The sequence below is a fragment of the Schistocerca nitens genome, chromosome 9 (assembly GCF_023898315.1).
Source record: "Schistocerca nitens isolate TAMUIC-IGC-003100 chromosome 9, iqSchNite1.1, whole genome shotgun sequence".
Lineage (NCBI taxonomy): Eukaryota > Metazoa > Arthropoda > Insecta > Orthoptera > Acrididae > Schistocerca > Schistocerca nitens.
The window spans coordinates 113,775,458-113,803,270 of record NC_064622.1 but is presented as its reverse complement, the minus strand read 5'-3'; the positions used below and the strand labels follow the sequence as shown (position 1 = coordinate 113,803,270).

Here is a 27,813-nt window from a genome sequence, read left to right as displayed (position 1 = left end):
GGGGAGGATTTCATGAAGGATGGATCTCATTTCAGGGCAGGATTTGAGGAAGTCGTATCCCTGCTGGAGAGCCACATTCAGAGTCTGATCCAGTCCCGGAAAGTATCCTGTCACAAGTGGGGCACTTTTGGGGTTCTTCCGTGGGAGGTTCTGGGTTTGAGAAGATGAGGAAGTGGCTCTGGTTATTTGCTTCTGTACCAGGTCGGGTTCATGAAATCCTCCCCACTCCACCAAGAGTGTCTTTCCGTCGTCCACCTAACCTTCGTAACCTCTTAGTTCATCCCTATGAAATCCCCAAACCACCTTCCCTACCCTCTGGCTCCTACCCTTGTAACCACCCCCGGTGTAAAACCTGTCCCATGCACCCTCCCACCACCACCACCTACTCCAGTCCTGTAACCCGGAAGGTGTACACGATCAAAGGCAGAGCCACGTGTGAAAGCACCCACGTGATTTACCAACTGACCTGCCTACACTGTGAAGCTTTCTATGTGGGAATGACCGGCAACAAACTGTCCATTCGCATGAATGGACACAGGCAGACAGTGTTTGTTGGTAATGAGGATAACCCTGTGGCTAAACATGCCTTGGTGCACGGCCAGCACATTTTGGCACAGTGTTACACCATCCGGGTTATCTGGATACTTCCCAATAACACCAACCTGTCAGAACTCTGGAGATGGGAACTTGCCCTTCAGTATATCCTCTCTTCTCGTTACCCGCCAGGCCTCAATCTCCGCTAATTTCAATTTGCCGCCCTTCATACCTCACCTGTCTTTCAACAACATCTTTGCCTCTGTACTTCCGCCTCGACTGACATTCTGCCCAAACTCTTTGCCTTTACAAATGTCTGCTTGTGTCTGTGTACGTGCGGATGGATATGTCTGTGTGTGCGCGAGTGTATACCTGTCCTTTTTTCCCCCTAAGGTAAGTCTTTCCGCTCCCGGGATTGGAATGACTCCTTACCCTCTCCCTTAAAACTCACATCCTTTCGTCTTTCCCTCTCCTTCCCTCTTTCCTGATGAGGCAACAGTTTGTTGCGAAAGCTTGAATTTCGTGTGTATGTTCGTGTTTGTTTGTGTGTCTATCGACCTGCCAGCACTTTCATTCGGTAAGTCACATCATCTGTGTTTTTAGATATCTTTTTCCCACGTGGAATGTTTCCCTCTATTCTATTCATATCAGTAATACGTTAAAAGATATATTGTAGGTGCCCTCTATGCCAAATACAACTCACTTAAAAATGGTATAAATTTTTCTGTGGTAAGCTTAATGTGGCCTAAATACACACAGAACTCATCAAGTGGTATCCAAGCCAAATTTCACACACTGCATAAGTAGACCATAATGATATATATCTCAAAATTTCAGCATTTTATTGCAAGGCATTTGTGTATAATGGAAGTTGACAGATGTATTTGGTGATAGACAGATTAACACAACCTATCATTAATGTTTACTGCACCTTAACTGCTAAAAACCAGTTGATTGTGCTTCGAACAGACGTTCTCCCACACTTTAGCTACTGTACTCTGCAGATTGAGTGGCAAATTGTACTGTCTTCCTGACATTGTGGTAGGAACTGGAACTGTCATAAGAATATGTTAAAAAGAAATCCAACACCTGTCTGCCAAACATGGCCAATGAAATGATCTTAGTGGTCCTGCTGGTGCCATGAAGTTCACAAATACATCACCTTCTGCTTCACAGCACTCTGCAACACATCTTAAGTATCATTTGTCATCATAAACAACAATAACATAGCAACCTGGTTGTATGTTGCTGCTTTTGCTTCTGAATCCTGAGTCAGACACACTGCGAAGACACATGTTGTGGATGAACCTATAGTTATAACCGGACAGTCTGCTCATCTGCACTTTGTCAGAGTCCGCTGGAGAGAAGTGATGATGGCTCCTTGTGCCTGCAACAGTTTTAACGTGTTCTAGTCTGCTTTTTAGCAACTCTTCGACTGATTTCACCTCATCTTTCGAAACATAGAATGATTGTATGCCAGAGATATTTTTCTGTACCCAGGTAAATAATTGAAGAGGTGTTAAAATGTGACCTTCTGTAGGGTGCTGCAGACTAGCTCGTGATACCATGTGCTTAATGGTAGCACCAATACCATCACATACATTTTTACCATGACTTGTTGCGAAAAAATTCCATTCCACGTGAATCTGAAAATCATGGTAATGCATGCACAAATTTTTGAGATTTTTATAGTTTTTGTACTGACTAGCTGCCTCATCACTAAAGTATTTCGCAAGATGTATGTCAGGCAGCTTGTTTTTCACAAATGCCATGACAGTGCGAATGTGGGCATGAACTGCAATGGCATCATGAATTAAACAGTCACTAAAAACGCACAGGTTCATGACAGACACATCGCCTGATTCACCTCTATAGTAAATCGCAAATGGCTGGAGAGTTGCTTGACTGTTGTCCCAATGATATCCTTGGATGACATCTTGAACTATAAATGCATAATTTTCAGAAAAGTCTTGTATTGCTATAATCTCATCTTGTTTCAAATTATCCTTACAAAACTGGAGATAAACCAATTGTGCTGTTGCTGTGAAGCTGTGTGTGGTCAGTTTGTCCGTTTTTTTTGACAACACATTTCAACAAAATCTTCCACTGTACTTTGCTTTATTTCAAGACTTGTGTAATCCATGTGTGTCCATTGTTTATAAGAAACAAGTTCATCATCATCCATAAGGAGTTCACCATACAGTTTGTTATTCATGTGTTCCGCAAGATTTGCCTTACCAGGACATTTTTCACACCTGTGTATCATGCACTGGTAGGAACTGATGTCACACACTAGCAGCTTCATTGCACCTTTGTAATCCAGACAAGAATCCTTTATAGCAGCAAACATCAGCTTAGCATTTTGATAGGCTTCAAAATACACAAACATTGTGTGTGCCCCTTGCACTTACAGGCACAACCAATTTTCGCTGAAATTGAAAAAAAGATGATAAACCTACTTTGGTATTGGGATACTTTTCCTTGAATTCTACATATAGTTCTGATATGTTGCATAGCAACAGTCTTTTTTGCATCTGTACACGTACATTTCCCATTTTCACTGTTACATAGTCTTTTTTTTTCCAGGCATTATTCGGCTGTAGTCATTATTTTCATAAAACTCCGACACTAGCACCTTTATTTCTGAACGCAATTGCTTGCCCTGAGCCTGCTGAAGTTGTGGAAGCACTCCTTGGGTTGTTTTTATTTTCCTAGCTTGCTTTACAATATATGTAGAAACATTGAATTCCTTAGTAGTGTAGTCAATAGACCAGCTGGAAGGTGCAAGGGTAAGAATAACTACTTTTTTTCTGGCGTGTGGATATGGCACATGTTTCTTTCAAATCATGCAAAATTTTGTCCAAATCAGAGCATTTCTGGCATGATTTCTGTTCCTTTGCAGCAGATAGTTCTTCCTCTTCCAGCATTAGTGTGTCAGCTTTTTTGTGTTTTAATTCCATTTGAGCTTGTTGTAGGTATCTTCTACCATAGCTTGGCCTGTCTCTTTTCCCAACTTTGTGTGTCTTCATGGGAGACAAACTCAGAGCAGTCACTGAAGTATTTAATTGCGCACCCGCTGTGGTTGTAGGTGGCTGATACTCATCATTGTCATGTAAATTATCAGAGCATTCTTCATTTTTTAGCAGTGTAACACACCTGGAACATAACTTTTGTCCTGGTTTCATGTTAAGTCCCATGCAATGATTCACTTTCAATACTGATTTTATATCAATTTCTCTGAGGCCACACTTCACTGTCTTCCAAAATGGATCAAAACAACTTCTTTGTAGGAAAGAATACTTATCCAGAAACACTTTAATATGATGATATCAAACACTAAAGTTTCCTGGAACTGTACTTCTTGTGCCCACAGGGTGTATCCCGGATCTCCATAGCAACAAATCTTGGTCCGATTCATCCAGATCATACAGAACAAAGTGAATGCCACATTTTGTGCCATATGTTGTTTTATGACATTCAGATGCTTGTGCTCTACCAATACTGCAACTTCTTTGAACAAAAGCATAGCTAGTACACTGTTCTGCCTCCATACTGATTTTCCACAACAGTGCTGACCAGTCTGAACTAGAATCTTAAAAACATGAGTAACCTGTAATTGTTGCTTGTTTCCTTTGTTGTTCCTGCCTAACAATGACTCATTCTGTCCCTGAAAACTACCATTGTTAAACTTTCTGTTGCCTAATGGTTCCCAACAATTGCTGCAGCTTTATCTGAAACAAGCTCTCTGCATCATCACTATTACTTGCTAAATCGTGTTAAAAGAAATGTAACCAAATACATCTCTGTCAACTTTTATTGTACACAAATGGCTTGCAATAAGTTGAAATTTTGCAACATATTATATTATGGTCTACTTATACAGTGTTTGAAATTTGGCTTGGATATCACTTGTCCCTTTTGTGCTACCACACTTAGAAAATCCATGTTTTTCAGGTAATTTTTCAAATTTTTGTATTTTCGTGTGCGTGTAACTGTTTGTGTGACTGATAAGGGCAAGATGAGTTCTGCGTGTGTTTAGGCCACATTAAGCTTACCACAAAAAATTTATAACCTTTTTGAGTGAATTATATTTGGCATAGAGGGCACCTACAATATGTACCTTTTAAAGTATTACATTTTTAAAATCACATTTTGGAATTTTTTATTTTCCCTCAGAAATATGTTGTTGGTGTTTTGATTCATAGAGTGTGTTCCCTAAGTGGATGTCACTGGGTTGTAAAAATTTCACTGGACTGTGTGGAATAGTTCCAAAGTTATTAAGACCTGAAGTTGGGTCTGAAGATAGATTTCCAGATGCGGGTTGCAATTTCCGGGTCACGTCACCTTTCACAAGCCATAATTCTGGAACTAGTCGGTAGGGGAACTTAAAATTTTATACATAAGTGTTCCACACTTGGTAGCATTGGTGTGCTAAATTACAGCCAAATCTGAGACTATCAGCTGAAACATTTTCTCAAATTGGTTGAATTGACATGGAATGACCCATACGGCACATGTTGCCCAGCTCACCAAATGGACACCCACCGTGAGACCCTTTTCAAACTCTGTCAGTTGCTGATAATGCTATCTCACACCAGTATGTAGCATTTCTGTATCCTCCACTGTCATCACTCAACTTCTGACACTGTTCATGTTAAGTTCTGGTGACGGTGTGTATGTGTATGAAGTTACATTAGCAACCAACCGTGTCCCTTTGAGTGCTTCACTTTTTTTGGCAGTGAGTGTATACATCACTGTTCCCTTTATTTTATTTTCTTCACATTACATCATTGTCTCTGGACTGAAGCTGTCACAGTACTTACAAGTATACTTTCTTTGACCTCCTACTCCCTATGACATCCCCCTGCCTTTCATCTTTGTCACCACTCAGTCCTTCAAAAAGCTCTTAATTTTATCAAATGATTTCCATCACAGTTTGACAACAGTGTTTTACAAATGGTTGTACCTAACAAAAGTTACTGACTGTGGAAACATAGTCTATCAAGAAGCATTCCATCACAAATCATATAAATGCTGCAGCTACACAAGTTACAGAAAATTAATACAAGAAGCTGTATGAAGATTCATAGTAGTAGTAGTAGTAGTAGTAGTAATAACTCCAATGTTTGTCACATGTACATTTTACAATAATAAGGTTTACCATATTTTATGTATATTTGTACCATACTGCTGAATGTCTTCCTAGAGCAGCAACTACATAAAAAAAGAGCAGAAGTTAAAGAGAATGAATGCACATAAAAAAGATTAGGGTGGTGGGGTAGTTAACGTCCACCTATGGTCAACCTAATTTAGGTTTCTTGTTGCTCCTAATTAATTATAGAAATATGTAAGGATGATTCCTTACATAATCTGCAGAGTACCATCCTTGTTCTTGTACAGCTCAGTTAGAACTCCATGTCCAATGACCTGCCCACAGGGACAAACTTTAACTAGCTTCACTCAACTATAACTAAAAAAAGCCCTGGAGAGAGGAACATTTTTTTTATTCTTGCTTTGTTTTGAAGCTTTTCATTTTAGTGTTAGAACTATATGTACTCTATAGCAATCCTTTTTTTATTTCACTTGAAACTGATTCTCTACAAGTAGTTACCATTACACATTACGCCATGTAAATAAAAATAGCAGACATTTTTTAAAATGTTTACAGAATTCTAAGACAATAATGAAAGAAAAAATGCTTAAGAAGGGAGGAGATGGCTAATTCAAGTAATAATGCAAAACATAACACACATTTTACAGTATTTCAGCTGATAAAGTTTAGCAGATTAGTTAGTAAATTTTATACTCACCATTTCATCTTTATCCTTAGGAACAGTGCACCCAGAAGATTCATACAATGGACATTTCTGTCGTATTTTGTGAAGTTCCATATTAATCTGCTTTGACAGTACTGTAACTGGATTCCCACCAAGCCCCGTCACCACCATAGCGCCTAGATCTGCAATGTATGATGATTTCCGAAATGTTGCTATGCGTCCCCCAACCCTGTCTCGTGCCTCTAGTACCAACACCTAGAAAACCAATAAAAATCTACTCAACACTTTTTCTGAAGTTTGATTTGATTAAACTGAATGTTACAATCATGTGATCTAGGAGTCTCTGTGTGACTTGCTGCAGGAGGTAGAACCATTTTTTAAAAAATCACTTTCTTCAGAAATGGAAAAAAATGAAAAAAAATCTCAAATTTGGCAAGCTATTATTCCTGACCTTATAGAGCTACAATCCTGCAATTTACCATACTGACAACTTTATGTGCACAATACAGAAATAGAACAATAGACCAGAATGCTCCTCTCTCGAAACATGTTAAAAACTACTTTTTCCCTTTTAACAACAGGTAGTGAGTGAACTATATGTACTCTAAAGCAATCCTTTTTTTATTTCACTTGAAACTGATTATGACAATAGGGACACGGAATGTCAGGACCCTCCTGGACGTGAACAATTACAGACCAGAGAGAAGAACCGCTCTTATCACCCAAGAACTAGCCCGGCTAGATATAGACATAGCTGCCTTGAGTGAGACAAGACTCTCAGGTGAGGGACACATTAGTGAGGTACGTTCAGGGTACACCATCTTCTGGAAGGGAAAGGATGCAGGAGAACCACGCATCCATGGTGCAGGATTTGCCGTAAAAACGAAAATAGTGAAAGATCTTCGACTTACACCTGTCTCAATTAATGAAAGACTGATGACTCTTAGAGTACCCATTGGTTCAGACAGATTCATCACCTTCGTCTCTGCATATGCTCCTACTTTAGACAGTGATGAAGACACAAAGAATCAGTTCTACCACCAACTGAACAGTACTCTCTCTAAAATACCCATTCAAGATAAATTAATTTTACTTGGTGATTTCAATGCCAGAGTGGGAAGGGACAACTGTTTTTGGAGAGATGTCATGGGTAAACAAGGGGTGGGAAACTGCAATGCAAATGGGTTGTTACTTCTTGGTCTATGTGCCGAGCACGAGCTTTTCATCTCCAATACCCAATTCCGTTTGCGTAAGCGCTATAAGACCACATGGATGCACCCACGCTCCAAACATTGGCATCTTATAGACTACGTTATTATGCGACAGCGTGACAAGAAAGACATTCTCATTACAAAAGCAGCACTAAACATCGATGAGTGCTGGACTGACCATAGACTTTTAGTCAGCCACTTGAGAGTACCAAAGTATCGCAAGCCACGATCCCACTTTTCAAACCCACCACGCAGAAAATTCAACATAAGCAACCTGAAAAACAAAAACGTTCGCTCACACTTCCAAGACATACTGTCTGAACAACTTAACAAAGCTCCAGCAACCACAGATGACGTCGAACAAGAATGGACCACATTAAAGAACATCATCAAAGAAACTGCTGAGAATGTTGTTGGTTGTAGTGCACGGAAAAGAAGTGACTGGTTTGATGACAACCACGGAGAAATCCAAGCCATCATCAATGCAAAGCGGGATGCTTACCTATCCCTTGCTCAAGATCCATCCTGCGCAGAAAAGAAAGCACGCTTTCAAGAACTCAAGCAGAAATGTCAAAGTGAAATACGAGTAATCAAGAACAAATGGTGGCAACAGAAAGCCACAGAACTCCAAAATCTTTCTGATGCAAGGAACCTGCGTGGCTTTTACGCTGGTATTAAAGAGCTGTATGGACCTATCCGCTCCTCATCAGGAACACTGAAATCTGCTGACAACTCCACCATTCTTACTGAAAGTCAGGACATCTTAAATCGTTGGAAAGAGCACTTCAGCTCACTGTTAAACAGCCCTTCTACTGCCGCTGGAGATTTTCTCAAAAATGTCCCACAGCACCCTCCAAAACCCTGGCTGGCTGATCCTCCAACTTTTCAAGAACTTTGCAAGGCACTCAAGAGTGTGAAACCTGGGAAGGCTCCTGGACCTGACAGCATCCCGATGGAGCTTATTGAGGGTGGCGGCTTGCCTCTAAAAACTAGACTCTTCTCACTTATTATATTAATGTGGGAAACCCGCAAGGTACCAGCTGACTTGAAGAACTCCACAATTGTCACCATCTTCAAGAAGGGCAACAGAAGCGTCTGTGGTAACTACCGAGGAATATCTCTACTCTCTGTCACTGGAAAAATTTTTGCGAGAATCCTTTTAAATCGCCTCCAGACACTTTCAGAGACTGTACTACCTGAGTCTCAATACGGGTTTCGACCTTCAAGAGGGACAATTGACATGATTTTCTGTGCACGACAACTACAGGAGAAGTGCAGAGAACAGAAAAAGCCTTTACTACTTGTTTTCTACGATCTAGAAAAGGCCTTTGATACAGTTCCCAGAGAAGCCATGTGGATGGTCTTAAAACGCTTCGCCTGCCCTGAACATTTTGTTGACCTGATTGAAGCTCTCCACGATGATATGACTGGACAGGTCCTCTGCCAGAATGAAATGACTGGTGAATTCCCAATAACAAGTGGGCTTAAACAAGGATGCGTTCTTGCACCAACATTATTTGCATTGTATCTGGCAGCTATGCTTTACGAGACAACCGTAAACAATGCAGGAATAGAACTAAAGTACAGGTTTGATGGAGGATTATTCAACCAGTCCAGACTCCATTCAAAAAGGTTCACCAGTACCACTCGTGTGACAGAGCTGCAGTATGCTGATGACAATGCCTCTCCAGCTCATTCACCTGCAGAGTTGCAGCTGTCAGTTGATTCCTTCAGCAGGGCATACGAACGATTTGGTCTCTCCATCAATATTCCAAAGACAAAGGTGATGGCGCAGCCAACTCCTGGCTCCTCCGTTCCTGACTTCAGCATATCCATTTATGATACACCCTTGGAACAAGTGGACCATTTCCTCTACCTGGGAAGCATACTGTCATCCAACTGCTCATCTGGAAAAGATGTGGAGAATAGATTACGTGCTGCACATGTAGCATTTGGTCGTCTTACAAAGCGTGTCTTCCTGAATAAAGACCTAACACTGTACACCAAACTGATGGTGTACAAAGCTGTAGTTATTTCCACCCTGCTATATGGTTGCGAAACCTGGACGTTATATCGCTGCGATCTGAAGAAACTAGAACGCTTCAACCAACAGAAGCTAAGATATATCATGAACCTGAAATGGAATGACTTCATATCCAACACGGCTGTTCTAGAGAAAGCAAAAATGCATAGCATGGAAGCTCTTATCATTGGGCATCAACTCAGATGGGTTGGACATGTCCAGCAGATGAAAAATGACAGACTTCCACGCCAAATGCTGTACAGCGAAGTGAGCACAGGTAAAAGGCCACGAGGGGCCCCTCTCAAACGTTATAAGGATCAGTACAAGAAAAATCTGAAAAACTTGAACATCGATCCGAGTAACTGGTCCACAATAGCAGAAGACCGAAGTCGCTGGCGCTCGGTTACCTCAAATGCTCTTCAAAACTTTGAGTTGGAACGTCGAAGAATGGAGAATGACAAACGCCAGAGACGTAAACTCCTCCAGGCTCAGCCACGTCCTCCACCTTCCATCAGCTGTAATGTCTGTGGCCGCCTGTTCCACGCTAGGATTGGATTGCTAAGCCATCAACGACACTTCCACGCCTGAACCGTGACAAAGGAAATCTCAGGAGAGAAATGAAAACTTGGATACGAGTATCAGCCGACGAGTGAGTGAAAGACACTGGAACCATGATCATTGCTCAATGCATTGTCTGTGAGCCTGTCTGAAAACTATGAGTTTCCTACAAATATATTTCCTGTGTCATCACCCATTAAAGTTACCAAAAATGCAAGTGTGCCAAATTTTGCTATGTTGTCAGCCTAAAAAAGAGGGGGGGGGGGGGGGACCATATTTTACCTGTATTTGATAACATATGTCTTAAAACTGACATCACTGATTTTATAATAGTTACACCAATGAGAAGTGCATATCTCAAGCCCATCTCAAACACTTAATTTGATTTTTTGTCATGTCACTTAAGGTGCAAAAACTGGGCTTAAATTTTGGGCTTTTATCAACAGATGTAAATTCCAACTGTTAATACAGTGAGGTAAGAAAAAGTTTCTAACAGATTTAAATGTAGTCTTTCAGTGACGTTAACAATTATAAAATAAGATGCCAATTTTAAAATGATATCAAACAAACACCTTCGAACAGGCCTTGAAGGCCCAATGGTACTGACTGGCCACTGTATCATCCTCAGCCCTTAGGCATCACTGGATGCAGATATGGAGGGATGCTACTTCCCAGTCAAGCGGTTCCTCAACTGACCTCACAAGGGCTGAGTGCACCCCGCTTGCCAACAGCAATCGGCAGACCTGGTAGGGGACGCATCCAAGTGCTAGCCAATCTCGACAGCGATTAACTTCAATGATCTGACGGGAACCGGTGTTACCACTGAAAATGGTAGTAAAGGTAAGCAAAATTTGGTATCCTGCATTTTTGGCAACTTTAGAAGTTGCTAAAAAATATAATTGTAAGACAGTTCGTAACTCACTAATTTTCTGACAAGCAGACACACAATTAACTGACGAACAATCTTTTACTTAATACCCACTCCTGTATACTGATGGGAAAAAAAATTTCTGTGACTGAATTTGTCAGCAAAGTCAGATTTTCTCATGTGCATTATTTCCTGATCTTCATGTAAGTTGTTTCTGTGTTCTACGTTGAAAGTTGTGTCACGCTGGCAATTTTCAGGATTGTAGCTCTATAGATTAGCAACAGTACCTTCCTGAACTTGGAATTTTTTGGCACAATTACAGTTTCAAAGAAAGTGGTTCTTGTGAAAACAGCCTCAGTACCTGCATCACATTACAGATGGAGCTTAAACTCAGTAGAAGTACCTTAGCTACATTCTGTGCAAACCATAACAAAACCGAAGGTGGTTGAGATAGGGTATCTTGACAACATGGACTGACTCCCATAAAAGACTCATCTACATCAATTTTCTGTTGCAGAAACAGAGACTCAATTAAAAATAGGTTAAGAATTGTATGTTATTCTTTGCTCTTGTACTGATTATCACTTAACACATACTTCATTTATTTATTTTATATGCAGCTGCTACAAAATATTTACTAATATGTAACTTAATTCTCTTACTATATCATAAAGTTATTTTACTGATGCCATATCAAGCTGGGACAACTAACTTCAGCATTCCAAACTCCATTAATACATCACAATATTCAGATCACAAAGAGGTTCAATTACTGTCTTAAAAAGCATAGCTCATCCACAGATTTACTTTTTGACATTTCATTTTCCAGCGTCAACAGCAATAAAAATCCATTACCTTACTTCAGAGGCTTCTTATGCCTTTATGAAATGCACTTAACGCATGTGTATTAATAGCTCTCATCTCATTCAAGTTTATGTGCTTTGTTTTGTGGTATTTCTCTCAGTTGTGGACATAATTCTGTAGCTCTGTCATTTGGAAACTTAAGTCTTGAAAATAGTCTAGTGAAAGAAAGACAGTGCCACAAAGTAGACAAATCAAGAATTTGGTAAACAAATGTTGGTGGTGAACATTCTGAGAGGTCACATATAACTCAAGGAACAATGGAGCAGATGTAGAATTAGACTGCACAAAGGATATCTGAATCTATCAGAAAACTGAGTAGGACACTAGATATTCCACAACACACAGTTTCGAAAACCCTGTGATACAGAACGAAGAAATTGCATGCAACAACCATATTCAGTACAAGCTAGAAATGAGGAGTTCACAGTCCAACAGGCTACATGTTACATGATCTGTTACAGGCTCTGGAAAATAGCACCTGTATCGTTCAGAGATGAAATGTGAATGTGTGATCAGAGACAACCAGGACCACTGTTTCTGGACCCTTTAGGTTTGAAAAGTAAACAATTACTGGAGACATACCTTGATACATCTCAAATCTTTCTGGAGCCATAGGTTCTTTTTTTTTTCCAGCAGCAGGAATCATTACCCAATTTTACTTCAATTGTCTGTAATTTCCAGGATGCAGCATTTCTTGGTGGATGGATTGGATGTCGTTCTCAGAGTCTTTGGGCCCCTCATTCCTCAGATTTGACCCTCTTTAATTGCTTTGTTTGGAGGTTTATCAAGGCTGAAGTGCACGAGATGAAGATCAACACCATAACCCAATTTTAAGAATGAATTAGAGACACAGCTGATAAAATCTCCCCTCATATGTTGAACAGAGTGTATTGGTCTGTAGAAGAGTGCTTGTGCTTGACTTGGATGGTAGTCACATTAAGTTCAACAAATCTGAGATTCTATTACAATAATGTTACAATGAATATCAGAGATATATCATAAATTCGCATTTCCACAGAAATGTTTCACCCTGCACTGGACATCACAACACTACCAAAAACACAGCAATAAGATTGCACTGAATGCTACAGGCAGTTATCTGTGCAAGTATCCTCTCACAAGACGTTTCCAGATGTAAAATACATTGTGTGTGATACGAATGAGTGATGGAAGATTTCACTCTGGTATGTCCATGCTGGGTTTCCCAGCTGTGTGTCTGAGCTCTGAAACTGCACAGTAAACAGGAGCTTCATCCACAGCTTGTTATACTGATCAAAAATGCTGCCTGTATAAAAAATTGCCACTTTATATTAATTACTCAAGGAGTCCTAGACCAGTTCTAAGAATCTTTCCCCATGAACATTACAATACAGTTATTACTACTGACATTTTTTTCGTGAGAGCTAATTATAAGGCTCCAAGATGTCTAGGCAGAAGAGTGCCGAAACTAACTTTAATGCATGTGCCAGACACATTAGCATCAGAAATTAAACCATCAAACTGTGGAAGGATAGAAGGGCTTTGTAGCTGAGCTACTACTTCCAGGTTGTCCAGCAATTTTCTAAAAATAAAAAGTCCCCATGTTTTTCAGGCCAATTTTTGATTTTTTCAGGGTCATACTGTGTTTAGTATCTAACCAATTTTGAGCATGGTTTATGAACTAATAAATAAACATACCAGTATCTGACAACAGAATTAAGTGTAAAATGTAATTTTAACAAATAAATTGCAGGAAAATTGGAATGAGACTAGGTTGCAAAGGAAATAACATAACTGATAAACATTTACATTATGAGCCATCAGCATGAAAACAAAGAACATAATCTACTACTTCAGTAAAAAAGTACACTGCTTACAAAGAGACTTAAGAATAAAATTCAAATATACTTTGAACAAAACAATTATGCGAGGAATAGTAATAGACTAATCTGATAAGGATACACACATGAACATTAAGTGAAGTCACAAGCAGGTAGTTTTTAGTGATAGATCCACTACTTCAACCTGAAAAGCCTCTTTCTCAGTACTTTCCATGAGTTTTGTTTTCATACTTTGTAGTGCTCTTAGCTTTTCTCTACTCTCTCTTATTTTATTTTGAGGACTTCTCAATTGCCCTTTTGTCTGTTATTGTTTCACTGTACCTACCATGTGCATTTCGGAAGCTATGTATTAACAGCTTTGTGATAGTTACAGATAAAACTCCAACCCCCCCACCGTGATTTGGACTGCATCATGAACAGCTATGAGAGAGGCTTCAAATTTTTGACAAGAACAGAGTTGCAAGAGAAACTTCTTTACACTGTATATAAGCAATATGTCCCAAAATCTAAAAACACAGGACCCTCTGAATTACCCTCGACTCTGAGCTTGCTTTTCAGCTCTCTTAGGAAAGTGTTATTAACATAAGGGCCATTCGTGGACACCTGAACAACTTGCCTTTTCAAATGTACTTTATGTTGGGATGCACCTCCTTCAAATCCAACTAAATCTTTTGCAGCACTTTCCTCACAAACACTGCAGTGTACCAGTGTGAAACCTTGCCCAATGCACTATTCAAAAAACATACAAACACATCAAACTCAATCACTACCATGTCACAGGCAGCAACTATATCCTTTAGTGGTTTAGTAAAAAATGGCTCCAGTCCAAATACAAAGCTATAATTTATTTTTCACTTGTGGAGCTGCATTTACTGTCTGGGAACACACCTGGTAAGAGATTAACAAGCTGCCAATGTCCCAGGAAGACAATTGTCTCACAGCAGTCAACAGACAAAAATGGATCTCTTCCATCAATACAGCAACCCTCTGCATGTAATCTAGCATCATCAGCTGTCAGCCAGAAGTTCCTGCAGTAGGTGCTCTATGTGGTTACCTCAGGGCAGGATCTGGTTGCTGGGACACACCACAACTGCACGATGCACTCCCTGACTGTTCCACAGCAGACTAAACATACAGAGAGGCTAGTTAGAAGTACTACTTCTCTTCACTGAAACTGATAATTTCTCGTGACCCACACTTCTTTATTTCTGCCTTATGAGCAACTTTCATCCCACTCCCTACATCTCTCCTTGGCTGAATAAAAAAAGGAAGATGATAAAATCTTCCTTGTGCATGTGTATTTGAAAGTAGCTTATGTTGACTAAGAACCGTAGCAGCATTTGGAGATAGGAATGACATAAAGTCACCTGTCACCCCACTCCCCCTCCCCCAAATCCCTAGCCATCTACATCCAAATTCGTAATTTCATAATTTGCTATTGCTATATCAAGCCTAAAATGATTTGACACTATGTAGAAGCTTTTGAAATGTGGTGCTACAGAAGAATGCTGAAGAATAGATAGGTAGATCACATAACTTAGAAGGAGGCATTGAATAGAACTGGGGAGAAGAGAAATTTGTGGCACAACTTGACTAGAAGAAGGGATCGGTTGGTAGGACATGTTCTGAAGCATCAAGGGATCACCAATTTAGTATTTGAGGGCAGCGTGGAGGCTAAAAATTGTAGAGGGAGACCAAAAGATGAATACACTAAGCAGATTCAGAAGGATGTACGTTGCAGTAGGTACTGGGAGATTAAGAAGCTTGCACAGGATAGAATAGCATGGAGAGCTGCATCAAACCAGACTCTGGACCTGAAGACCACAACCACAACAACAACAACAACAACAACAACCATTTGCAAAAAGGTCTTACATGAACATATAAGTGGATTATCACTTTTCTGATTTATCAGTTCCAATTTCTACTTTTTCATAATCTGAAACTAATAAAACCAAAATAATCAGTTTTGTGTTTCCGACCATAAAAAAGTTTACATTCTTAATGGGAAATATTCAGACAAACATTTATATGGTACCAGAAGGCTTCCTGCAACTATACACCTTGGCAAACTCACATTTGCATTATAATTTTTAACAAATTAAAGACTGGAACAGTAACCAACTGCACCTCCATTCCAAATTGCTGCAGCTGTTGGGCAGCAGCTAGGCCAGCTATTCCAGCACCAATGACAATGATTTTGCCCAGTTTCTTTGCAGGCAATGGGCGCAGCCGCTTAAAGATTCCAAAGTTGATGAATCCGTGCCTTTCCAGGAATGCATGTACCCGAGCTACAAGAGGTCCATCACTATTGTACGGTGGCTCCATCTGTAAAAATGTATTACGTTGACAAAAAATAATTTGAAATACCTGCATATAAAAAATTCTATGTTGAATATTTTCAGTAATTTCTGAAGCAGAAATGGTAAAAGGTATTAAATGTTTAAATATCACACAATGTTACTGTCATTTATCATTACATATTGGAAAATGGTTCACTACTGCAACCAACTAAAGAACTATAGTGTTGCAGATATATAATGAAGTGTACACAGGATATGTACAGTGAATGATTAGCTGACTGAAGAGAGATGAGGAATTATATGGAGACCACAAGCCAAGTCAAAATACTGCACAGAAGTATACATGAATGCTCTGTATTTTTTTTGAAAAGAACAAATCAATTATAACTTACAAAACCAGTGTCATTATTTCAGTACTTCTGTAAGACTCTTGAGTGTGATATGAAAACAGAAATTGGAAGACAATAATTAGACAAGACTGCAAACACAAGGCAGTAATTCATTAAAAATTTCTGGGAAATCATGCAAATATCCTACAAATGAAGTAGCTTACAAGACACTTATATGCATCATTCTTGAGTTTTGCTAGTCTGTCTGGAACACACGGGAGCCAGATGAACTGGAAACACAGCCAGTACTTAATGCCTCCTTCTGACATCAATTGCAGCTCTCCAATTAAAGAGTGAAGGCTGACCTAACATGCCGTAATTTTTCAAATTTACACTTACCTGAATCAATGGATGTGGCACAAATTCCCCATGTGGACCCCAATTTACAAGTATCTCACTAAATTCACCTTCAAGTTCTTTTACCTCTTTCACATTTCTTACTAACACCTCCCGCACAGCTGTGGTATAGTCAAACACCTTAATAATGGAATGATGTGGACATTCTGGTAGAATGGATTAAAGAAGACCACTTATCAAACAGCAGAAGTGTCGAGTCAGCGACAGACACACGCAAAAAGAAAGAAAACTTGATAGCTTTTGGCACTACGCTGTAGCCACACTACACTGTAGGTGTACAAATATATACTTCATCTGCTCACTGAAATGCATCAGTCAAGACAAGAAAAACTAAAGTGTGAAAAAGCTGAAAGGGAACTGGGATCATCTTAAAGTCAACAAGGTGGAGTGCAGCACAACATGCCACTGTGGAGTCACAAATCCTGCTGTCCAGTTGGCACGGCTGCACACACAAATGAAGCAAATTATGGAGACGGGGACTGCTTTATCTATGTCCTGCAAATTTTAGTTTTTAGGATATGATACAGTCTGAGACTCACCAAATTATTTCTATCAAAAGTGTACACTTTCTAACAATTCTTCAATGATTCTTTCATTTGTATATGTACACTGTACAATACAGGTCAGATTTTTATGTGGAGGCTGCTGATTCTATTGCATTCTATTCTGACAAATAATTGTATGTATGGACAGTATGATTTTTTCCCCCTTAAATTTGTTCCATTCTTTTTTAATTCAGTCAACTCACATATCCACCCCAACATTTTCAGCTGTTGAAAGAAGTCTTTGAAAATCAGTAATTCATTGTGTGATAATTTTTGAAGGCTCTAGGCAGGGTTAACAGAAGCTTCATTTTGTATAGAACAACTCATTTCCTGCTACAATCACAATTTGTGCGCCCTTCTAGAACTCTTATTACTTTTTGTATTTTGTACAACAACTCATCTAGTCATATTTAAGAAATTACAAGACCACTGGGGATGCTCTTTATTGATGGGTTGCCACCTTCTGCTAAAGTGTGAGTCCATGTGTGTATCTCTGTATATGGACTTTTCAGAAAAATTCTTCAACACATCTACTTGTTTCACATCTGCTCTGCCTGGAACAAATTAATGCAAGGAATCAAGGTCTACACCAGTTTTTATTTTGAATGTTTCTTCAATAACCTTTGAGATTCATAGTGAATTCAGTATTTTACAAATTCATGAAATCACTTACATTATAAGAAGTCAGAATGTAATTAGATAGCACAAAGCTGTAGCAGCATAGCAACTTAAGACTAACAGATTCTACTCATGAGCAGCACAAAAAAATATCAACACTTTGTGACGTCATACTGATATTTGGAGTAAAAACTGTTGCCTGCTGTAAATTCCAATGTGACAGCTTACAGCAGAGCATAAAAACATCATACTGTGATTTTCTTTCCTACCCCTGCCACAACTTTATCTATAAGGCTGTTAGTCCACCTTAATATAAGGTCAGTGGAAACATAAAACGCTGCAAAGGATTTGGAGATAACAACAAATTTATGTATGTACTAATGCTCTCGCAATTGTTCATGATTCAGCAATTGGTAAGGAGATGTAGATTTTACTTAAGACAGCATTAATATTGTTTTTCTCTTTCTGATTTTGCAGTCTTGGTAAGAAAAAAATCACAAATCAATCAATTAATATTAAATTATAACAGAGTTTACAGGTTTCAAGGCTCAAACATGGAAACAACTTATTTACTGACATGAACAGATCAGAAAAGTTTATTCAATAAACTTCACTTACTATTGGTAGAGCATTTTCCAGAAGTAGCTGCTGCTTAGGATTTTCGAGCCAAAGCTGTAGCAAGCGATTTCGAATGTGAAGAAAAACTTTTTGTGTTTGTGGAGGACCTTGAGCTACATCCGGGAAGCAGGATGCTTCATTTGCTGTCAGTTTGTCAAATGGCAAGCGACTCTGGAATGCTGCGCCTTCCAATCCTGCTGCATTAATCGTTTGGTTAATCAAATTGATCAAAGAGATAAAAACTGATAATGTGATGCAGTGCATGAAGTTATTTCCAATACAATAAAAACTAATTACACATCTGAAAATAATTATAAAACAAGTTATAAATAAATATTTACGTGCATGGAGTTATTTCCAGGACAATGAAAACTAATTACACATCTAAAAATAATTATAAAATAAGTTATAAATAAATTTTTATGTATGGGAAAATCCTCCACTCAGAAATTTATGAAATAGGGGCTATTATGCCTAACATGTTCATCAACTCAAATCAAAGAGAAGCCAACTGAAATGAAAACAAATAATGATAAAGAGCAATCAGAATGAAAGATAAGCCACTCTGAGGACAATTCAGAAACAATAAAAAGTACACGATTGCTTTTGAAATACACTTCAAGACAGAAGGAAGAGAGATTTAGAGTTAACGTCCCATTGAAGACAATTAGGCATTGGCTAAGCTTTTTTTCCTGTCATGTCCTTTCACCAGGTGTGCTAATTCAGTAAGGTGCACTCTGTCAAGCTTAAACAAATTATAAAAGGAATACTGACAGATTGAAGCTTTGCACTAGGCCAAGAGCAGATGCTCAGGTGCTAGAACATGTCATGAATGGCAAAGATCTGTGTTAGAATGTGTCTAGCAAAGTTTTGCTGTGAGATTGTTTCATACCAGAAAGCGCTGTTCTCAGAGTGCTAATATTCTTCCATTACTATGATACTGCAGTGCCTGTGTTGTTAAGAAGAATGATGCAATGTTCCTTTGGACACGAATGCATGTCTGAAGGAAGAGGCACTGCAGTAATTACAGCTGTCATTAAATAATGAAATGTAGTCACAGTTGCGAATATTAACAACCGCCAGCTGTATAATGGAACGCCAACAATGAAAATTCGCATTTATCATATTTACATCTACATCTACATTTATACTCCGCAAGCCACCCAACGGTGTGTGGCGGAGAGCACTTTACATGCCACTGTCATTACCTCCCTTTTCTGTTCCAGTCGCGTATGGTTTGCGGGAAGAACGACTGTCTGAAAGCCTCCGTGCGCGCTCGAATCTCTCTAATTTTACATTCGTGATCTCCTCGGGAGGTATAAGTAGGGGGAAGCAATATATTTAATACCTCATCCAGAAACGCACCATCTCGAAACCTGGACAGCAAGCTACACCGCGATGCAGAGCGCCTCTCTTGCAGAGTCTGCCACTTGAGTTTGCTAAACATCTCCGTAGCGCTATCACAGTTACCAAATAACCCTGTGACGAAACGCGCCGCTCTTCTTTGGATCTTCTCTATCTCCTCCGTCAACCCGACCTGGTACGGATCCCACACTGATGAGCAATACTCAAGTATAGGTCGAACGAGTGTTTTGTAAGCCACCTCCTTTGTTGATGGACTACATTTTCTAAGGACTCTCCCAATGAATCTCAACCTGGTACCCGCCTTACCAACAATTAATTTTATATGATCATTCCACTTCAAATCGTTCCGCATGCATACTCCCAGATATTTTACAGAAGTAACTGCAACCAGTGTTTGTTCCGCTATCACGTAATCATACAATAAAGGATCCTTCTTTCTATGTATTCGCAATACATTACATTTGTCTATGTTAAGGGTCAGTTGCCACTCCCCGCACCAAGTGCCTATACGCTGCAGATCTTCCTGCATTTCGCATTTATCCAACAATACAAAGTATGCATGCCATGGCCAAAGGAACACTGCATCATTCCTCTTAACAACACAGGCACTGCAGTATTGTATTTATCCACCTATACTAGGCAGTGACTTCCTCCTCTGTATACGAATTACATGATGTGTATACAAGTACAGGCTGCGATGCAGGAATTATGCCATATGGAAGCCATGGGTCATGCACGGATAGCCAGAACGTTTAAGGCAGTCACTCACATAAAGAGAGAAATTCGGGTTGAGTACTAGTCTGGCACAAATTTTCATTGTTGTCATTCCATTACACAGCTAATGCTCGTCAATATTCACGTTTTCAAATAAATTTCATGTCTTGTATTACTGCTTACATACTGCAAATACCAACAAAAATGATCAATTTCACTGAGTACAGTTAAGCTGCACTTATGAAGTACAGCAATGGATACCACCACAACTCCACCTTCGTAAAAGTTATCTGAGAGCGAGTCTTGGCATCGTAGATTCGTCAAATCGTAAACCGATACACGTTTACAGAAAATATGTTCATACTAAAACTCACAGAGAGATTGACGGAGTTTTCATAACATTTTAATTTACAGTGAATTGTAAAAGTTACATGACATTTCCATAATGCACCTTTATTCATGTTGATATGCTCCTTTCTGGAAACAAGTTGCACATGTATCAAATATAAAAGCAATTGTACCACACTTTGTTTATGACAATGATGTAGCACTCTCACACTGTAGTCCAAACCAAAATTCTGATTAATATGATCACGCCTTCCCAACCTCTGTGCAATTAAAATGGAGTTTTCTATGTAAGTGAGCTCTATGATGCCTGATCATTGCATGTTACCTAAATCGGTCAATCTGAATTCAAGTGCGATAATAGTCTGCTACGGACAGAACTAAAACAAAAGCTGTCAAAATATCCACAAAATTGAAAATCCCCATATTACAGACAAATAAATATCCATGATAGATTATGCCCTCAATGCCACACTGAAAAAAAGAGACTAAGAAATAAAAAGGATGGAAGACTTGGATGACAAGGCCATTTGACACAGCACTGATTCAGACTAAACAAATGATGGGACAGGAATTTGATTGTGTCACTTTCAAGGACAACATCCTGCCAGTCGCCGTAAGAGAGAATGGAAACGGCAGCAAGCGTAATTTTGGGTAGTCACATGTGGATTTCAATATCAGTCCTCAGAATGAGATTTCATCATCGCAATCATAGCCTCATGCTGCTCGCTAACAACCATGGAAAAATCCAAGCTTTCACTCAGGGCATTGCTACATAGACAGCGATTATAAACTATGGATCACTACCTTACCTACTCCATTAGAAGCAAATTAGTGGTGAAAATTATGTGCAATTACTTTCCAAACTTTTCTGATGTTTATAACACGACTAAGAAGCTAGTTTGAAATATACTTTAAATAACAGAACAATATGAATGCAGGTTGCTTTCCAATATACTTCTCATTTTTAGGCCTATCTGTTTCTTTTTTTTTCATTAGTGTCTATTTGATGTCATTTGCTATTGCTCTCCGAATGTTCCTCTCCAGACCCACTCGGTGTCACTCCAGATGAAATGTTGGCATGATTTCTTTTACAGAACCATTGTCAACACCATCTGCAATCTATTGTCATGTTATGAGGCCTCAAAACTAGACTCCTTACAAAGGTTGGTGTTTTTCAAAAGCAACAACATGAGCTCTGTGACTCTTGTTGGCAAATGGTCATCCGCAATGTAAGACTAAACTTGACGAGTTGAAATTCACAGGAAAGCAGAAAAAATACTTAAAGAACAAGAAAAACAAATATGGTATATTATTTGTTACCTTGTTTTTGAACGTAAACAGTACCTGTTCTGTTTGTAAATATTTAGAAGAAAACTCGAGGTTCAAACTATTAGGTAATGGACAAAGCTAGTACTTTATAAGTGCCTTGTGGTATTCCAGGGCGATGAAAACAACCAGGCACCTCACATGTACTGCGTTCTCACAACAAATGGGATCAGTGATTGTCATGTGTGGTAACAAACAGGAGGTTAATACATAACACTCATTAATCACATATTTTTATGCCATAGCTTGTCACAACCTTAATTTAGGAAGTGTGAAGTTTTCTCTTCCATCATTTAACTTGGATCACTTCTCACACCATTCAGTTAAGAGTTAAATAAAATAAACATTAATTATAAATGTAAATAGTACCACTAAAGTGAGACTTTTATCATCAAAGAAATACCTTAAATTTCCAATATACAATGAGAAGCACAATTAAGATACAAAAGTCTCATTAATTTTGTTTTCTTAAGTGACAGCCCAAGTGATTATAATTATTCTGGAAAAAAAAACCGCATTAAGGATATCCCTTTCCTTTTATGTAATTTTCAATATAATGCTCAATCACACTTTTTACAAAATATAATACAATGATGTAAGTACAAATTTCTTATTATCTTGATTGTTTTAGTTACTTATTTTTAAAATTGTAATAGTAGGCTATTTAAATATAACCACCAGCTTAACATCATTTGGATGTCAAATAAATACATGGAAACTTATTTTCAGAAGGGTTACAAATGTCAATCTGTCCTACCACTATGTTAACAATTACAATCCTACCAAACTTTGAAGTGCCATAAAATGGAAACAGAGAGAGATAAAATGTAAAAATTTCATTAATTACCTTTCTTCATGTGGAGAACAAACAAGGCAAGTTTGATTCAAATCTGAAATAGTGGGTGACACGGCCTGGATGTCCTGACAATTATTTTAAAATAAAATATATAATACACACACACGTTTATCATGATGACTGATGTCCCTAGTTCTGAATCAGCAGAAGATGGAGGACTTTGAATTGGTAGCATTTTGTCACTCACTGGCAACTTTAGCTATCAAAATGGTGAAGGCAATAGCTTTGCAGCCAACATCATTGAATGCTATTTTATATTGCTGTTATGTAGTTTGTAATAAATAAATATGGTAAATACCATTACATACAGTGGTCCACGAAAAATTTTGTTAACATGAAAGATTTAAGTGTCTGCAAGGTTAGTGTTCTGCGGGCCCTTGCTAAGAAGCACAAAATTAAGTTGTGTTATTTGCACTTCATGAGATAAGAGAATTCTTTCCTTTGCTCAGGAAAAGTCCTCTCACTGTAACAACCTATTTGAAGACATTGATTCCTGACACACACACACACACACACACACACACACACACACACACGAGAGAGAGAGAGAGAGAGAGAGAGAGAGAGAAAGAGAAAGAGAGAGAGAGAGAGAGAGAGAGAGAGATAGAGAGAATATAAGTTTTTGCAAGAAAGCTTTACCTGTAGGGTCATCTAATTCCGAATCCATTTCCATTTCTTCCTCTTTCACTTCTTTCACTGACTGACCACCCTGTGAAGGTGTTGCATTTGGTGCTGCTTCAGCAGTTGCAGAGCCCCCAGTCTTCTTCTTAAATGTCGCACTGGAGGTATCTGTTATTACAGGCTTACTGTCTAATACAGCACTAACTTTGTGCTTTTCTTGAGTATCAGGAACCTCCTCTTCCTCCACTAACTGTCCATATTTCTCTTCCATTTCATGAATTTCAACTTTCGTTTTTTTTCGACGACTCATGGTGCCCTTTGATTGATCACACTTCCTACAAAAAAGTTAGTACTTCAAAAAAGGTTGTAAGGAATTGTTCCTATAACCCCCCCCCCCAAAAAAAAAAATAAATAAATAAATAAATAAATAATGCAAGCCTAGCCTAAAGGCATACATGAAGAAATGTTGAAAATAATCTAAGTGGTGCTGTTTCACCACCATTTTATTTATCCAGGAATACTGACAGTCATAATTATTGGCATTTTAATTCATTTGACATGTCTATTCAGAGCCCAAAAATCCATATAAGTTTGTATAAAAGGATCCAAACCAATGGATAATGGCATAAAGGTCTTGTCACAAGGTGTGAAAGAAAAAATTATCAGCTTTTTTCTCATTGGTCAATTGAAACATAATAATAGCATCCCAGATGCATCCAGAACCATCAGCTCATTAAATTGTATCAGTAGTTGGCTGATGTAAACAGTTTTTGATTCTGTTCAGTGTTAATCAATAGTTGGCATTTAGGCCAATATGAATTATGAAAAGACAGTCACACAGAGTCATTTAGGTAATATCTAAATCACAAAAGCTAAAAATCAAGTTTGAAATTGGATTCTGTTATCAGCCAAACAGGTTCAGTTGCCAACCACACTGCCATCTCTCCTTAACATATGGATGATGACATAATGAGAGTATGAACTAAATTGTAGATAACAAAACAGTTAATAAATAAAGTATGAAGCCCTAAATGAATACTAAAATACCTACATAAAGAAGCGTTTAATCATCAATGTCCTACATTGAAGATATATTTCCTATTTAGCATTTTTCTCTCTAAATGGTAACATCATTATAAAACGTGTCGACTTCCAGGGAATTAATTGTACATCTACAGTTTTGCAGTAGCCTATGATGATCTATAAGGTCTTTATGAAGGCACTGTTCTGACATAATCGAAAGCAAACTCCTTTGAGGATTTCAATCAAACAATGAATATTACAATTCTGGACAAAACACAGCATCGGATGTAATGTTGGAGCATAAATTAAAGTTGCTTTAAAAAAAGGTCTTCACGAAGGATCGTTCTATCAACAGGAGACGCAGAAATTCCTTGTCTTAATTTTTATACATAGATTTGTTTTGGTTCCTTCCTACTTCATTTTCTCCAAAACAAATATGTGAACAATACAGCTTTATTATCTGTAGCACGTACGTATAACGCAATTAATTTTGATTCCATTTCCTTCTTTGTTATAGCAATAAGCACCTCCAGCAACCCCTATGATGGGCCCTTCGCTTCATATCACAATGCATATCTATCGCATATAAAAAAAAGGTTTCTGTACGTCCAATTTATTTTTTAATTGCATTCGGCGTATTCGAAAAAGCCATCTGATCGTTAACATGTCCCAGCACAGCATAGAATACAATCATAAATGACATTTATTTTCTTATTCTTATTATCCTGACCCTTTACTGCTAATTCACATCACAATAATAGATATTTTTTCTCAGTACCGCCGCATGCTTGCTATCTCAGCAGCTTCCAGCAAATGAGATATCAGCAGCTATGCCATTTAGCGTATATCTGTCAGTGATAAATTTGTCATTCTTTATCTTACCAAAAATCCAAACGTCGCTCCCAACAGACGCTCTTCAAAGCATTTCTTCAAAGACAATACAACTATTGGCGTACTGTCAGGTTTCATTAAATCTAAAATATTACAGAGCAAATCTTTCACGAACCTGCGTTAACTTCTTATCTTACATGAACAAAATTACAGCCTACAACTTCATCCAATAACCAGCAGTCTTCAAACTAAATACTGTCGGATACGTCACCTTTCACAGATCAAACATCAGTTCGGGTTCAAGAACCCCCAATAGGTTCTATTGCTAAATGCATTCTTCAGCAATTCAGAACTTCCAATAGCCTAACATATGTCTACAGCAACATTTCTTAAGACGATCATACTGATCAAAAGCTGCACCTGGCTCAAAAGTGAGCATCATCTCCTCATCTTCTCACCACACCATACTCCACTTGCACTTCATTAAATAAAATATCCGGAATTCTAGTGTTTATAAATTGTTTCACATATACTAAAAGTCGACCAAGAAATAATAATTTCGTTGAGTCTTGTGTAGGCCTATAATCATCTATGCATAATCACTTCTCCAAAAATCAGTTTAGTTTTAGTTTAGTTTTAGTTATGTCATGTTCCGTAGATCATTTTCCCGATACTTTTATGGATATGGTGTGGAACAACTAAGATTACAAGATATATATACATACATGAATAGTGCTAATATTAATATTACTGAAATTTTTAGTTCTACAAATGCAACTACATTTAGAGCTACATTTTGTTTACCGGTTCTGAAACAGAAACTCGTCCATGCTATATAAGGAGTTGTCCAAAAGGAACGATTTTAAGCCAGATTTAAAACTTGATCTGCTACCTGCCAGACACTTTATGTTTTGTTGCTGAATAATGTACTCCTTTTTGAGCAACTGACAGCTTCAATAACAGATAGGAAAGGTCATGTTTCCCTCTATTGTTGTACGTATGAACATCATGAACATCACTGTTCTTCGCGAATTGAGATGGATTATTTGTAACGAATTTCATTATCGAATATATGTACTCTGATGGTGCAGTAAAAATACCGAACTCCTTAAAAAGGGGCCTACATGACGTTCTTGGGTGAACACTACTAATTATTCTCACTGCTGTCTTTTGTGCAATCGATACTTTATGTCTAAGTGGTGAGTTAGCCCAGAAACTTTTCCATAAGACATTTTTGAGTGGAAATATGCAAAGTACGTTAGGAGGCTTATCTGTTTATTACCAAGATTAGCAACTATACGAAGAGCGAAAGAAGCTGAGCTTAGTTGTTTGAGTTGCTCAGTAATATGCTTCTTCCAGTTCAAGTTGTCATCAATGTGAACACCCAAAAATTTGGAGAAATTTACCCAGCTAACTGAGCTCTGTTAGATACTGTAATATTCATATGCTACATCAATTGTCGATATGACTCTATTCGGTGTACAGAACTGGATATAGTGAGTTCTTTCAAAATTAAGGGAGAGTCCATTTTCTGAGAAACACTTAATAATTCTTTGAAAGACATCCTTAACAATATAATCAGCTGCTTTTTCTGGAATGGGATTTATTATAACACTCGTGTCATCTGCAAAAAGTACTAGTTCCGCTTGCTAAACGTTAAGTGGGAGATCATTCACATGAATAAGGAACAGCAGAGGACCTAAAATTGAACCCTGTGGGACTCCCTTTGTGATAACTCCCCATTCACTAGAATTTACCACCCTCCCAGCATTATTTGTGCTTTTCAACACAACGTTTTGCTTTCTGTTCATTAAGTACGATTCAAACCAGCTGTGTGTATATCCTTCAATTCCATAAAACCTGAGTTTTTCTAAGAGTGTGACATGATCCACACAGTCAAATGCCTTGGAGAGATCATAAAAATTACCAACTGGTGATAATTTGTTATTTAGGGCTTGTTCTATTTGATGGGTAAATGTGTAGATAGCATTCTCAGTCGAGTAACCCTTCAGGAATCCTAACTGTTACATGCTGAGTAAATTATTTTCACTTAAATGTGAGACTACTCTTGAATACATAACTCTTCGAATATTTTAGAAAATGAAGTTAGCAATGAGACTAGTCTATAATTATTTAAGTCACTCTTGTCCCCTTTCTCATGAAGAGATTTAACAATTGCATATTTCAATCTGTCTGGAAAAAATTCCCTGTGCCGGCAAAGCATTAAATTAGAACAACACTTCA

General features: G+C 38.3%; 1 protein-coding gene across 5 annotated transcripts in view; it reads right to left on the bottom strand.

Moving 5' to 3' along the window:
• Positions 1–25,865, bottom strand: part of LOC126203328 (lysine-specific histone demethylase 1A) — a 100,386-nt gene extending 74,521 nt beyond the window's left edge. The window contains exons 1-5 of one of the 5 annotated variants that reach the window (XM_049937599.1): positions 25,841–25,865; positions 23,734–24,050; positions 18,486–18,682; positions 15,786–15,983; positions 6,345–6,566 (exon numbers count right to left, since the gene is read on the bottom strand). In XM_049937599.1, coding sequence (XP_049793556.1) covers positions 6,345–6,566; positions 15,786–15,983; positions 18,486–18,682; positions 23,734–24,025 — 909 coding nt within the window. In that variant the 5' untranslated portion in view covers positions 24,026–24,050; positions 25,841–25,865. The other 4 variants (XM_049937598.1, XM_049937597.1, XM_049937595.1 and 1 more) reach the window with 4 other exon arrangements.
• Between the last annotated feature and the right edge of the window lie 1,948 nt (positions 25,866–27,813).